General features: G+C 36.4%; 1 protein-coding gene across 4 annotated transcripts in view; it reads left to right on the forward strand.

Annotated features, from left to right (window-relative positions):
* LOC135298679 (uncharacterized) overlaps positions 1 to 15180 on the forward strand; it is a 48570-nt gene that overhangs the window by 15323 nt on the left and 18067 nt on the right. For all 4 annotated transcript variants that reach the window (XR_010360719.1, XR_010360718.1, XR_010360720.1 and 1 more), the window contains 5 exons: positions 1954 to 2081; positions 3156 to 3234; positions 4510 to 4641; positions 7501 to 7688; positions 12774 to 12832. Coding sequence is in view for 1 of the 4 variants with exons in the window: in XM_064416493.1 (XP_064272563.1) it covers positions 3212 to 3234; positions 4510 to 4641; positions 7501 to 7688; positions 12774 to 12832 (402 nt within the window). In the remaining 3 variants the exon portion in view is untranslated. The remainder of the gene's footprint in view (positions 1 to 1953; positions 2082 to 3155; positions 3235 to 4509; positions 4642 to 7500; positions 7689 to 12773; positions 12833 to 15180) is intronic.

The raw sequence follows: 15180 nt of genomic DNA on the forward strand, positions 1-15180 counted from the left end.
GTACATCCAGTCTCAGCTTTATAACAAATTACCATGTTTGTATTTTACTTGAGATGATTCACAGGGCTTGATATAAAAGGCAGAGGCTGAATGAAACCTTTTCAGAGAAGAAAATGATGAAACCACAATACAAAGACAGGGATTTGAAAGCCTGCTGTAATGTGCTTCATTATTTTCTTCTGATTAATACTGTAAAATGAAAGCCACTGTGTTTAACCTGTGCTGATGCTACAGTTGCTGTAATTAAGCATGAGAACTTACAACTTGTGCATGCTGATTGTTTCATACAAAGCACCTGGCAGGTTTGCCAGGACATACTCTATTAGATCTACAACAGACATGTCCAGCCACCAAAGTCTGCCATTGTTACTTGTCTAATTGATCTACAGTATTCCACCACATCTTCACTTCCTAATTTCTGGGAAAAAAAATGAGGTATTTAGCATTTTCCAGATGGTGAGGTAACAAGGGGACATGTTGTTTTAGTCATGTGGGAAGGAAGGAATTGCACTACAAAGGAAGATAAAACCCAGAGAGTGCAGCAAATCTGGAAAATTCCATTATCATATGGCTCATCTTATCACTCTTATCATCTGACTGACTGATTTAAAGTTGCCAAGAGACTTGACAGGCCAACATGTTAGCATTAGGTACTGCATGCAGTTGGTATTGGTAAATCAATTGTTACTACTAATTTTACTCCAACACGTTAATATTCCAGCAGTCAGGACTTGACTGAAGGATATGTTTGTGTACAGGCATTTCTTTTTTTTCTTCCCTCGCATAGCTGATTCTCTTTTGCATTTCCTAAGCGTGATTTCATGGTAAGGAGACAAGATAGAAGCCAAGAGAATAAAATTATCCTCAGGCATAAATGCAGAAAAGCAGGCTTGAAATCTCAGAGGAGCTGAAGTTCTTGTCCTATAACCATTACTTACAGTAGTGACTAAGTTTTGAATAATTCAGAAAAATTAAAATCTTTCTAGAGTTGTTTTCATGACCAGTCTTGATTGATTAATTAATAAAAGCTAACAAAGATTTTAAGCCTCAGAAAAGCTTTGGGTTTCGTTCTGCTCAGAGGATGGTCACGCTGTCAAGTCCATTCGTTCTGAGCTGATTCATCCTGCTCAAATTAATAAGATTTGCTCATAGGCCACAGAATCTGGAATAACCACCGTAGTTTTTGAGCTAATTAAATATTATCTATTGCACCACGTGCTGAATTCTTCACCGCCATTTACATAAGTGGACAGGGAAACATATTCCAGTCATTTTATCTGAAAAATGTCTCAAATTTCGTAAAGATGAATCTTTCCCAGTGCCTGTGTTTTTTTTGCAAAACAAAGAAGGACCAGATAAAATGACAATAAATAGGAGCTCAAAGCATCTCTCAAGGGGTGGTTTTATGCAGGGCTCCACAGCAGGCCCTGGTAGGGTGGTCAGTAGGATTTGGGGGTCTTTGTCCTCCAAATCCCAGTGTGAGTCATGGCTGCTCTGAACAGTGCACCTCCCAGATTCACGATTACCAAGGCTGGGAATAAAAATTAGTCCACATAAAACTAGAGTGTTCAGTGAATATTCCTGAATAAGGAGGTCTTTTGCAAAATGCCCTTCTGTGCAGAACTCTGAGCCAGCTCAGCAAAGGTGTCAGGGAGCTGAAACAAAAGAGCATGTGTACAGGCAAATAATGTCCTTTGGCTGTTGTGATGTGAATGAGAGAGTAACATAGCGCTACTCTTCCTCTGAGAGAGAAAGAAAATCAAAGAAAAAGAGTGCAACACATTGTACAGAAATTATCTATGGCACCAGTGCAATGTGTAAAAAAGCTGGCAGAGAGGGACTTTGGTGGATATCATGGATGTGATGATCCTGAAAACATATAAGCATAAGAGATTGATTCTTAAAAATAGGCTGGGACATGGAAAACCTGTCACATTCATATTTTCTGAAAAGTTCCTTTGCCCAGGAATTTTCTGCTGGGAAGCTGAGAAACCTCAGAGAAAAAGGAAAACAATTTTATCTCATTTGCTTCTCCTGTGTTTTGCCCCTTTGGAATGTGGTTGGAGATTGTTTACCAACAGGTGAGTGTTTCATTGGTTTCTCATATGTTTCTCAAAACAATTCACAGTAAATTGTTTTGACTCAATGGCCAACCAGTGCCAAGCTCTGTCGGACTCTGAGAGAGTCACGAGTTTCATTATTATATTTTTAGCATTCTGTAGGTATCCTTTCTGTATTCTTTAGTATAGTATAGTTTAGTATTCTTTAATACAACATAGTATCATAAAATATTAAATTAGCCTTCTGAGAACATGGAGTCAGATTCATAATTTCTTCCTTCATCAGGGAACCCTGCAAATACAATAAAAACCATGTGGAATGATCCATCCTTCATCTCCCCCTGTCCACCAGGGAAGGGTGCTCAGTGTTTACCCTCTTGCTGGAGCTCCTTTCAATCAGAACATCAAGATTTATTTGCAGAATGTTTAACTCAAAAGCAAATATACAGTCTTTCAGCTTCTTCTTTTGAAAAAAATGTATATACATCCTGCCAAAAGTAGCATGCAGCCTGTATCAGATAGAAATTTTGTTTATTTCTGGATTGTAGCATGCATATAAATTAATCTGTCTTTATCACTGTTTCACAAGAGGTGTGCGCTACTGTCCACAGACCAGCATTTATCTTTCTGGTTCCTGACACTGTGTGGATAATACATCACTGGAGCAGTGGTGCTAGTTATGATGTATGACACCAACATATCATAAAAGCCTTGCCACTTCTGTGATGTATTATTAAAAACAGGGAACAAAACAGAAAAATCAATATAATACAGGTCCTTAATTTTTTTTAAGTGGGTTAGAAGTTTTCAGATTAAAGAAAATGGGCTTCAGAGAGTTTACATAGAGTCTCAGTACATAACAGAAATGAATGAGAATAACTGTGATTTCATATATGACCCAGTTTTTAATGAAAAAAATCTGTCTTTTTAAGTTTCCTACGTTTCATGTCCTCTCTGTACTCAATTGTGATGCAGCCAGCTTCCTACCACATACCTGCAGACAATCTTCCACAAAATACCATCTTCCAATGTGCTCAATAATCATAGAAATGAATGAGAAATTATTTAGATTTCACGTTTCTTCTTTTATTTCAGTTTTTCATCTCCTTCTGAAGTGCTTGGACAGTTTTTCCCACCTTGTGGTCAGAAAGATGAAACAGCAAGAGTCTGCCAGGTATTCACATACATGAACTTTGAGATATATATATACTTAAATATATACTTAAAACATTGTTAAAAGTTACGGTTGGTAATTCTGGCTTTTGAATATCTCACCTAAAGAAAAGTAATCACTCAGCAAGACAGAAAGACATTCTTAGCTCTAGAAGGTCCTGACCTTATACATTTTAACAGGATAAAAACTCAGTATTTGTATGGGTTTTATTTTTATTCAGGAGTTGCAAGCAATCTTTTTACATTCTTCTCTTTTCTTATGGTTTTGGTGCAGCCATCTGTGTTGTCTTCTCTGCTTAAGTATTGCACTTGTCTATCTCATTTGGCCATTGTTTTCTGCTCTCTATCCAAAACATAATGGCTTTGGGATAGTATATTTATTAACCTTTCTTGGATAGCATGCACATTTTTTTACTGCCTTGATATTATTACCTTGGCTCCTTGAAGATATTTTATATAGTTTTATATCCCCTTATTTTTTATTTTTTTTTAACCATAGATGTGTAAATTAAGTTCCCTTTCTTGTTCTTCCTCTGCAATACCTTCTAATCCTTGAATCATTCCAATTGTCCAAATTACCAGCATATGTGTTTTCTGGGGACTTGTAACATGAAATGGAATTAAGAGTCTCCTGTCTACCACGAGGTGCTGCTGTGAACATACCTGTTAAGTCTAGCCTTAAACAATAGGAATTGCAATTCTTTTTGCACAAAGTGGCCTATTTCTATTTACTATGTATTTTTATCAGTTTTTGGTATTATTCACAGTCCCAGACACTGTTTATGCATTAGATACTGTGTTTCCCAGCTCAAAAATCTTAAAGTGGAAGATTTTAATTTCATGTGAGAAACCCCTCATGCAGAGACCCCTGCAGGGAGAGCTACACATTAAAACCTCCATGTATTTCAGTTGCTTTAGAATACACATTTAAGACATATAATATTAAGGAATAAATGTGTTTATGCTTATAATGTATTTTGTCCTAAAAATAATGTTTCAATAAGAGCATTTCTGGGACAGTGAGAGAGGAGGGAAATAGTTTGGTATTTGCAACATCCAAAACCCCTGCAGTTTATGGAACTCATGACAATTTACATCCCTTAACCCCAGATAATACAGAGGTGTGCATCGAGGGCATTCTGACACAAATATAGCAAATTGTATCTAAGCCAGAGCAAGAATATAACATGGGTCCTCCAGCCAGTGATATATAATAACTGACTACTCTCTAAGGAGGGACAATAAATCTGCCAAAAATGTTTTTCTCTGTCTTCAGGTCTAAGTCTAAACAAATCCTTACATGTGATCAAAGTACTAGTGATGCCAAAGAGAAATATGGTTGTGCTGATAGGCAGTTGGAGATGCACATCGGTCTTCCAACTTCCTCTTCTATCTCCATGTTGTCACTGTAAGTGAATTAGCACAAATGATATGTTTGATGTAGAATTTCCCAAGGAATTGCGTATAAAAAACATGGGGCTTTGGACAGAGAACAGAATTTTATATTGCTGTAGCACAAAAGAGAGTTACTTAATATAGTGAAAAATAATGTGTTAGGGTTGATTATGCTGTTGAATATGTATAAATGTGAATACAAATGCAAATGATCAGTGTGATTGACACTTTCATTTTTACATTTCCTGTATATATACAGAAGTACATATACTGTAGCATTTTTTATGTTTGTGTACTTGAGAGCACCAACATCTCTAGGAAAAGCTACCCTTTGGAAGCCTTTTGAAATTCTGAAAACACACAATGGGATGTTGACCCTTCTTAGAAAACCTGTAATTTACCTGGCATCAATCTCTGACTTTATGTGCAGTGCTGGCAAGGAGTCAAGAGCAGAGGGACTGTCTTCTATGATAGTAAAGGAATGCTAACTTTTCAGTGCTGTTTAATGCTAAGTTTCTCTGTTAAAACATAGATCTGTCTCTCTAGCCTAACCTAGTCCTCACTATTCTCTTTTTCTACACTTATTAAGAGCCAATTAAGTAGCTTGAAACAATGACCTGCAGTTGCTACAAGCAAAACTTGCCTTCTGAGAATTCTCAGGTTTGAGGTATAATGAGTACAGTGAAGAAGTCAATTTTGGTAATGTCATGAGCATTGAAAATCATATCTTTTTAAGTACAAATATATATGTATTATACCTAGAAATACTGAATGTAGTGAAAGGTGGATGTTGCAATTATTGGGAGTACATACAAGGTACAAAGAGAGACTAATGCGTCTCAACTGACAATCATAAGTAGAAAGTATAATGTAATTTCCTTTTTTAGGAGCTGTGTTGGAGGTATAAAGCTAGATGGGAGCCATTAGCTTTTAATGATTTATGATGTTTTTAAAAGCTTCCACACAATGGGCAGAAAAAAGAAGAATGGTACTGGTCCATAATTTACAAAAGGTCATTTAGTCAGAGAAAATATATCCTCTGATGTGTTTATGTGTAAACTTTTTGCAACACAAATAGAGATTTGATAAAAGGAGCGGAATCATGCAGCAATTATGTAAGGCACACAGGTAAATCCTGAGTTTTTCTTTCAGAAAAATATCAGTAAATATCAGTATGTTGATTTGCAGAAATACAAATTTAGAAAGACTTGTGGGTTTCTTTTGAGAACTTTTTCATTAGCTTCTAATGCTAGCAAATGAAAGTTAAAGTAAATTAACTTAGTACATATATTGCTAAATTTCAAAAGTACAGAAATGTCCCTGAATACATAAAGAGAAGTTTAGAACTGAGATATATCTCACTTCAGACTAGGTGGGAACAAAACATAGTATAGAATTTTCCTTGATAAAAACAGCATGACTGCTAGGAATTGCTACTAGACTTTTAAAGTACTATTATTTTCCTTAATCCAAATTAAGTTGTTGTCTAAGGTAACAGGAGAAAGGGATGACGAGTGTACATTTTGTTGAGGATTGAAAAAATTTATAATTACTTCATTTTTATTGTGGAAAGAGAAAAAAAATGCAGTCAGCCCGTGAAAGAGGCTAGGAAAGTTCTAGTTTCAGGCAGATACCATGCATTATTCAGCAAGCAACCTGGATGAAGTGAACACAGGCCCTTTTCTACCCCTCATAAATGTATCCTAGCACTTATGACCCTGCCAGTAAGCCCTAGATTGCCATGTAAAAGGTGAACTGCATTTCCACAGAGGCCATGATCTTATATTTTGTCCCATTAACTCTGCTTGACCTGTCCATATTTAAAAGATGAAGCTCCTTCAAGCTGGCATTTGGCCAGTGTTTAGGTGTCTGCTGGCGTGTCCTAAATGTATATAATACTTGGGAGACAATAGGCCAGGTCAGAATGCTTCTGAGAGTGCAAAGACATTTCTGCTCCATTGGGCTGGTCATCTGCTCAGACATGGTTGTCCAGTTCTGGGTATCAGGCACCCTGCTTGGATGTGGATTGCTGCTTCTCAAAGAAACTATATGTGTTCTGCAACACACAACTTACTTACTACCTTGTGAAAGACTGTTTTCCTTTGGTGTCCAAGCAAGCTGGCTACTGCGAAGAACCCTATTAATACTTCTCAGTATTTAATGTGGATGATTTAAGGACCTTATTCTGTGCTGTCATTTTCTTTAGCACTGAAGCACCAGACTGGCTCTCATTGATTCCTGAGATTAGGTAATTGCTAGCCTGAGATGTAAGAGGAATGTAATTCAGCTATGGAAAACAGCATAATGCAATTCCACACACCTTGGAGAAACCTATTACATGACTTTGGGTGGTGTTCTGGAATTTGACAACTATATGGCCTTGTTCCAAACAATTAAATGAATCTCTCTTCAGAGCATATGGTGTAGAGAACATGTCATGTTTGAGAAATATGGTTGGCTGGTAATCTTGATTTTTAATTTTGCAAAAGAACAATTATTTGGCACAGTATAAAGCCTTTTTATTTCCCTCCCTGTTAAGTACAGATGTGATTGCTTCAAAGGCAGAAAAAAAATCTTTTCAGGAAAATCCAGTTTTTCCTTGCATATCTGATAGATATTAATTTCTTCTCAGTTCTTTTGAACAACAGTGTGGGTGTTTTTATATCCTATTAATACTAAAAGTTTGTGATGAAAATCAAAATACAAAGACTCAGCTATTGCAGATTTATTGGTTGGTCTGTGTGAAGGATCTGACTGGTATAATTGTTTCTAAAAAGGCAGTGCTTGAGAGAAAAGATTCATTGTTTGATACACCAGAAATTCATTAACCTATCCTTCTCCCCTACCTGAGATTCATAATTACGTTTAACAGTTGCACTAGGGTCCAGGTTGGGTGGCGGAGAGGTGCTGCACAAAGAAGGAGCAACATTGTTGGAATCCTGGATGCTGAGAATTTTAAACTTTCTGTGCTGAAAGGCACAGACCCACCTGAGAACACTGCATTTGACCTGAGGCCATGGAGAAGGCTTCCAAAATTTATTGATAGCACTGGGATTACAGGTGTGTAATTTGATTAGAAGTGTGTAATATCACAGGGTGGAAAATTTAGAATTTAAGGTTTTAGAATATAGCAATATATATGGGGGAAGATGGAGGTTTTCGTGTGGTAGCTGGTTGCTCTTCTTTACCTTCTTCACCTTCTTCTTCATGGGTTTGGGTGGTATTTTGTAACCGGACAAAAAAGTCCACATTGCGGACTTTGAGTGATTAGTTTTTGGGTTAAAAATAAAAACAATTTAAGTGTTATTTCTTGTTTGGATAGTTTAGCCTTAAAATACCTTGTAGAGAAAGACAGCCATTTTTTATCTTGTTAGTAGAATGCTGTAGAACTCACAACATGTAATATAGATAAGAAATAATAGACATCCAAGCCTGAACTTGAGATACCATCTCGAGGTCTTCAATCCCAACCTTGACAGAGACAGAAAAGAAGCCAAAAACCAGCACAATCTCACTTTTCCTTGGCTTCTGGAAGCATCTCAGGTGAGATCTAGATGCCACTACATCAGGAGAGATCTCCCATTGGCTTCACTGAACAGAGAGCAGTGGTATTACACGCAGACCAGCCACAGAAAGACGTCTTTGTGCTGCTCCTGAATTTAGGACCCCCTTCAGATTCCCTGAGCTGGTCCTGGGTGAAACAGGATTGGAAGGCTCCTGCCCACTTGGCACAGAGTCTGTGCAGGCAGCTCAGTTCTGCTGGGCACTGTGCCACAATCTCTCCCAGACTGCATTTTTCTCTGAGGAACTAAGGGGATTAGGCTGCTAAGGGGAAGTCTAAGAGGATTGCAGATTTAAGAGATGACCAAAGGGGCACATTTATAGTTTTTTAATTAAAAGATATTTTGACTGGAAAACCAGAAGAATTAAGGAATTGGTAAAACCGGGTTAATGTCAAGTGCAGGGTTGAACCACAAATTAGATGCATTTCTATCAGATCTTTGGCTTCTAAATTTTTTATTTTTCTGAGATTAAACAATCTGTAAATCTTACTAAGGTAATTTTCCATCAATCCTTTTGACCACTCCACCCCTCCTGTCCACAATTATAACATTACAAATATATTTAAATCCAACACAAGAATTTGAATGGCTGGTAGGATAAAAAGGGAGACATTTAACAGATTGTGAAGTACTTTTAGAAAAATCTCATATTTCATAAGAGTAATAACCAAGTCCTCATTTTCTAAGAACAGATGTGTTTGAACATTTAAATGGACCAGTCTTTACATTATTACTTTTATGTCTATTTATTTTAAATGATTTGCTGTATATGAAAGTCAAAAGGAAAGGCAGAGTATTGATCAGGTTATAAAGAGAAATTATTACACTTCTAATTCTAATGCAAAATTACCACTGTTCCATATTTTATCTATAAATCTCTTGTTTTTATACTATTGAGTCATGTAAAATTGTTTTAAAGATAAAGTGAAGGTGTTAAGTCAAAGGATGTAATTTTAAGTTTTTAATTATTCTACAAGTTTTGCCCTACAGCACATTTTCTTACAACTGTACCTTTTGTTCAGCACTAAACTCCATGAATTACTTATAAGGCAGACAGATCAATATCTCAGAATGTTTTATAAAGAATAGTTTAGTTCGGCTGGAAGTTTTTGTTGTTCATTCACCAACATTTTATTCGCATAGCATTAACAGCAAAAATATGGTAGTGAAATACGAGTTCTTATCAAAGGAATCTGTCAGTTCAAGGACACAGCTCATATTTAAAACAACAACAGCTGCTAGCATCCTGACACTTTCAAAACAAGAAGGGGAATAGGTGAATATTTCTGAAAATCAATATTTCTGGTTTAGTATTGGCAAAATGTTGCAGGAAGTGTCCTGTGTATGACAGATGTCTGTATCTGCTTGTGGCTTCAGTAAACCATATTATTTGTTGGACTATGCTCTGCCAGGAGCATCTGTAAAATCATCTGCTTTGAATATCTTTAGAAAGTATTAGCACAAGGTTAAAAGGAAAAAAAATAAGCCATGATCAAAAGATGTAAATCACACAAAGCAGTCCTAAAATCCCCTGTTTTTAGGAAGTCCAAGCAGAAGATACCAGAGTTGGGCATGCTTCCTTAAATTTTCACCAAGGGATTTCTCTGAGGACACTGCTTTACCTTTAATGTTTTATGGTCTGCTGATTTGTCATTTCATTCAGCACTTATATCAACTTCTGTCAGTGCCCTGGAACAGACTTTAATCTATGTGGGCCATGACTTGTTCCATAGGGTAAGTCTCTCAGGCCTGGGCAGGGTGCTGCTCTTTCCTTTATAACATTGTCCAAATCCAAAGCAATGCTAGGATTTACTCTGCTGTAAAAGATATTCACTTTAGACCCTCCTGTATTTAAAAAATCCCAGCTCAATCCTAAAGCTATAATATTACTGAACTTCTTAATTTGTGAAATTCTTTGATCTTATGGAATGAGAACATCTAAAAACATGTCAATTCACTATTTGTCCTCTTTGATATTTTGAATAGATGGTGCAGTCAAGCTCACTGTTTTGCTTTTTGTTTTAAAACAGGCTTGGTTCATATTTATTTTTACTGCTTGTGGTCAAAGGTTCTGGCATTTCAAACCTGTGTTTCCAGGGTATTGGTATCAGCACTTTTGTGTGCAGTAAAGGATAGAGGTGGGCTGAAAGAACTGGACTGAAATGGCACTGAAGTATTGAAAGCTTGTTACCCATCACAGTCTTAGTGAAAGGGACCCCTGTGAGATCCCTGAGATTCCTGCCCAGGCTATGGGACCTTAGAAAGACATTGCCCCAGAAGGAATGGCTGCCTGGGCTGGGTGCTCAATCCCATCACACATCCCTTCCATCCCTTCCATCCCTTCCATCCCTTCTAGCTCTACCTTTTCTGAACATGGATTTTGTATACTTACTCCCTCTTGTCTGGGCTATGAAGTGTCACTTTCTTCTGGTCCAAAAGATTCTCACAATCCACTAGCTTAATCAGTTCAGTCCAAAATATTTTTTTAAAGAGAAATGAGGGGAAAAAAGCATTGCCTGGGTGCTAATGGTTTCTCTTGCTCTCACATCCAGTGGGAATTTGGAGCACCTGAATCTTGCCCCAAAGGTACTCAAGTTAAAGTCACTACTTTATTTGTATTCCTTTAAATATTTGTTGGTATAGTTGGGTTCTACAAAACTGACTTTGAATATTTTCCCTCTGTCTGTTGTGTGTGCATTTATGGTGATCTTTCACCATGTGTTTTGTGGGTTCTTTCAGGATGTTTCTCTCCATGAATTCAACACTTTTCAAAGGATGAGTTCTGGCAATGTGGAATCAGATTGATTCCTGAATACAATGTTTCCTCTATTTTCTTCCTTGTAAAGCCTATATTTATAACATGCTATATAAAAGTGAAACTCACAACTACCCTCCTACTTCCTTTAACAATTTCCCCCAGTATTGACAGCTATTCCTTTGATATTGATCTTTATCAGTCTGACTTTATTTACAGTGTAGGAAGTTCATACTAATTACATCAGTCTATAAAACAGTCAATAGAACAACCTAAACTGCATAAAACAACCTGATTAACAGTTTTTACAACACTCTCTTCTGAAATAAAAACACTGTGCTAGATTTGGACATCTGGCCCCAATTCTTGGAGGGGTGATAACTTTTTTTCCTCTTTCACTGTAAATGCTGGTCATTTTTTCATCTACTTTTTCATGGGGGTATAGCTGCTACTGCAAAGCACCACTTATACACACCTGCAACTTGGCTGATGCTGACTTCCCTTTACTTCTACCTGACATCTTCTCTTAGGAGAGTTTTCAGCAATGTATCTGAAAATGTTCTGGGCAAAGTCAAGGGAACACTATCATTAATCAATATTTCAGAATTATATTTCATGGGGTTTATGGTATGTATCTGTTTATGTTTTGCTTTTCTATTTAATTGTTCATCTGCACTACTTTTCTGGCAATTCAAATTAATTATTCTTCATAGATTCTCAAGATGCATTACACTCTATTTATTTGTTATACTACTGACCATGATTAATGACCTAACACAATCGGAATATCTCATTTTTAACAATCATGATAAATTGTAGCCTATCATGGCAACTTTATATGCTTCCCATGCAAGATCTAAGTGAAAAAAATCATGCCATAATTATGAAGCACAAGAATACTTTGCCAAAAGTATTTTACATTTCATATTGAAGGAGGGTCTTTTTGAAAAAAATTATCGCTACCTTGAGAACTCAAGAAACAGGTTGGATAAAGGCTGTCACTTGACAAGGTGACACTGAAAGACTCCTCATGTGGTGTCTAGTTGATATGGGATGGATCCCCGTCCCACTAGTTTTTGGTTGTACCTTGCCCAGCACCCAGCATGTCCCAGCTAAAAACAAGTATCGTGCTGAAAGCTGGTGACAAACATCACTCCACTTTTTACCTCCTTTTTTTTACACAATGAAAGCTGTGGCCATGCAAGCTCCAGAGGAGCTACAGCAGCTCCTAACAGTGTCTGATATGGGTGACTGAGATATCAAGTACCACCCCATCAGGTTGTATAAACTTGGCCTCTCTGAATGTCACATTTGGTGTGACACCTTTTCATGCTTAGTTTCTCCCTGCTCCCGTGTCTTCGCTGGCCCTGCTGTCTTTCATCACTGTCTGCGTGACAGTGGAGGGTGAGAGCACAGAAGCATCAATCCCAGTCCCAAAGCACCTGTAGCTACACTTGTAAAGTGAATGTTTAGTAGATCCCTTGCAGTTTACCACTTGATTTTCCTTTTAAACAACAGAAAAAAACCCACAGTAATGGAAATGGCAATTAATATTTTTAATGAATTTTATTATTATTATTACTGCAACATTTATGGTTTCTCTACTTGCATTTGTCAAATCCTTCCTGAATTAGCATCTTGCACTTGGCAAAATGTTGTTTTGGAATAATCAGTGTATTTGTCATTAGTATTAAATAACATCATGCACTATAATGAGAAGCATTATCAGCTGTCAGTAAAATTGAAATTAGATATTTCTTTGGTTATAAGCATAAGCAATTAAATAACAGTTTTTTTTTTTAAATTTGGTTTTAATTTTGTCAGTAGAAGCCATTGGACAGCAGTTCTTTAAGACTGGAGTCTTGCTGCTCCTGCTCTTAACAGAGGTAAGGTAACAAAAACTAATATCCCTTCATTACTGTAGAGAGGAACTCTGAAGTGTTGGTGGGAAGAATCTGGAGAGACAGAAGATTTGGATGTCTCTTCTGTCACTGCCAAAACAGAACTCTTGGAGTGTAAGCTACTTCTGATTTATCAGAGCCAGTATGCTTATTTCTAAGAAGGATATGCCAGAAATTGCACAATTCCTCTAAAAACCCACTTAATAAAACTTAAGGTTGCGTATTAAGTGTTATGGTTAGGGATTTGGATTGGCATTGGGTTCATACTTCACAGTGTTTTCTCAACTGATGTTAGAATTTCTAGTTCTAATTTTAATTTAACTGACTGAATTTGATTTTGTTTCTTAGTCTTTTAGAGATTCTCTTCCAGGTCTAAAAATATTTACAGATTTTTGGACCTTGAAATAAAGTATGATTTTCCTCAGAATTTAATTTCTGTTCAGATGAACTTTAAAATATCCAAACAGAACTTCTATATGCAATATCTGGAGAGATAAGTGATTTCAGCTTCGGAAGAAGCACAAGAATGGATTACCTTTCAGGATTTTAAATGAAGCAACATGCAGCAGAAACACTTAATCAATGAGTTGTTTAATCAGCTGAAGAACTAGTTATGACTACCAGGGTTTCCTCTACAAACTTACATCATTATTAGTATTTTTTTTCCTAGTAATGGAGGATTTAGTGATTTTTTTCCTTGAAGAACGCATTTCTCCAGACAACAGACTGCTCCTTGGTTGGACAAGGAAATCAGGAGGATTAGTGTATTTGTGATAAATAACTGAAGAAGAAGAATTCTGTATGCTAAATTCTGAAAAATTTCTTCTCCTACTCCTTTATAATGCTCTCTCCATTTCCCAATTTAACACTGCCCATAATTTGAAAAAAAAAATAGTTATTTTAATTTCATGTTTTTCACTTTTATTTATGTTCTCTTTTTTAAAGACGAATTAATTATTTTTTAATCTTACTGTTAAAAATTTTAGTTTTTCCTTTTTTCATGAGGATCATCTGGGAAAACCCATGATTTACCTAGCATATGAAATCAAAATCACTGGCCACAGAGATGGCAAAAACACTTTGTTCAGCAACATGGAAGCTTATGCAAAGGCTAAATTACTATAATAATGGCAGATTCAATAATCCAAATAACAGAAATGGGAAAATCAGAGGCTTATTGAAAATGGCAGAATTGAAAATATTATTTGCGTGATGATTTTGCTACAATCTATAAAAACTGTGTTGCATCTGGGAACTGCGCTTGAAACAGATAATTTTTTTTGCTGCTATCTGCATCAGGACTGTTTTTTCAGAGTTGTTAGTGACACTTTAATGTAAAAGCAGTTTGAAAATCTCAGTCAAGATTCCATGTCTATATTAAATGCAAATGGGAAAAAATCAAAGCAAATTTGATATGATTAATGAACAAAGCACTCTAATCTCCTTTCCCCTTTTCCTTTGGTGATTACTGTATCTAATAGCTTAAGACCATTAAATTGAGCCCTCATGGTTTCTGACATTTTTTCAGACGTATTCTATACTTTAGATATTATGGTCGTGTTCATGTAAATGAAAATTGTGTTTCTTTATTGGAAGAACAATGCGAGAACAAGAACTTAAGCTTAGTCACAGTCACTTAACAGCTCTACTTCTATCTCCTGATCTTTGGCCTTTTCTCCTCTTGACCTAAGTTGACTCTGAGAAGCAAGGCTGTTTAACAAAGTCTGTGTTGAGAGCATTCTGATGGATCTTTTGTGTCTTTGGTTAATAACACCAGAAGTTAAACCTGTTGACTTCAACAGGAATAAAACAGTGGAAAATTAAATAAACTGTTTATCCACTATTTCTCTGTATGCCTGGTCAGAATCAGCTCTATCTTTGCAATGTAAAGTTTTTGGGGCTTTTTTGTAGGACTATAATATATTATGACCCAGTTGCATTTTCACAATTGTGTTCATCTTCTGTTAAGTATTCATCATAATAAGTGATGTTCATAGAGCCAGATCAACTCTTTCAACAATTTTCAGGTTTGAAACTCACTAATTTTGAGCAGTTGCTAGATAACCTATGACCAGCAGAGTGGAAGAGAAAAGGAACTGTGTGGGATGAACAGCAGAGATGTTGGGTTTGCCTTCACAACTTCACAAGATGTTTTGTGTTTCTATTTTGGGGTAATCAAGTGCTGGTAGTAAGAGTCTCAGGTCAATGCTTTCCTGAAAGCAGATGAAGGTGATCTTGCTGGAACATATTGCAAATTTCACTAGAGACAGTGAGAAAAACTGGAAGCGAGAATGGCAAATAATTACATCAAAATTACATACTGTTGAATTGAC

The sequence above is a fragment of the Passer domesticus genome, chromosome 4 (genome assembly GCF_036417665.1).
Source record: "Passer domesticus isolate bPasDom1 chromosome 4, bPasDom1.hap1, whole genome shotgun sequence".
Taxonomy (NCBI): Eukaryota; Metazoa; Chordata; class Aves; order Passeriformes; family Passeridae; genus Passer; species Passer domesticus.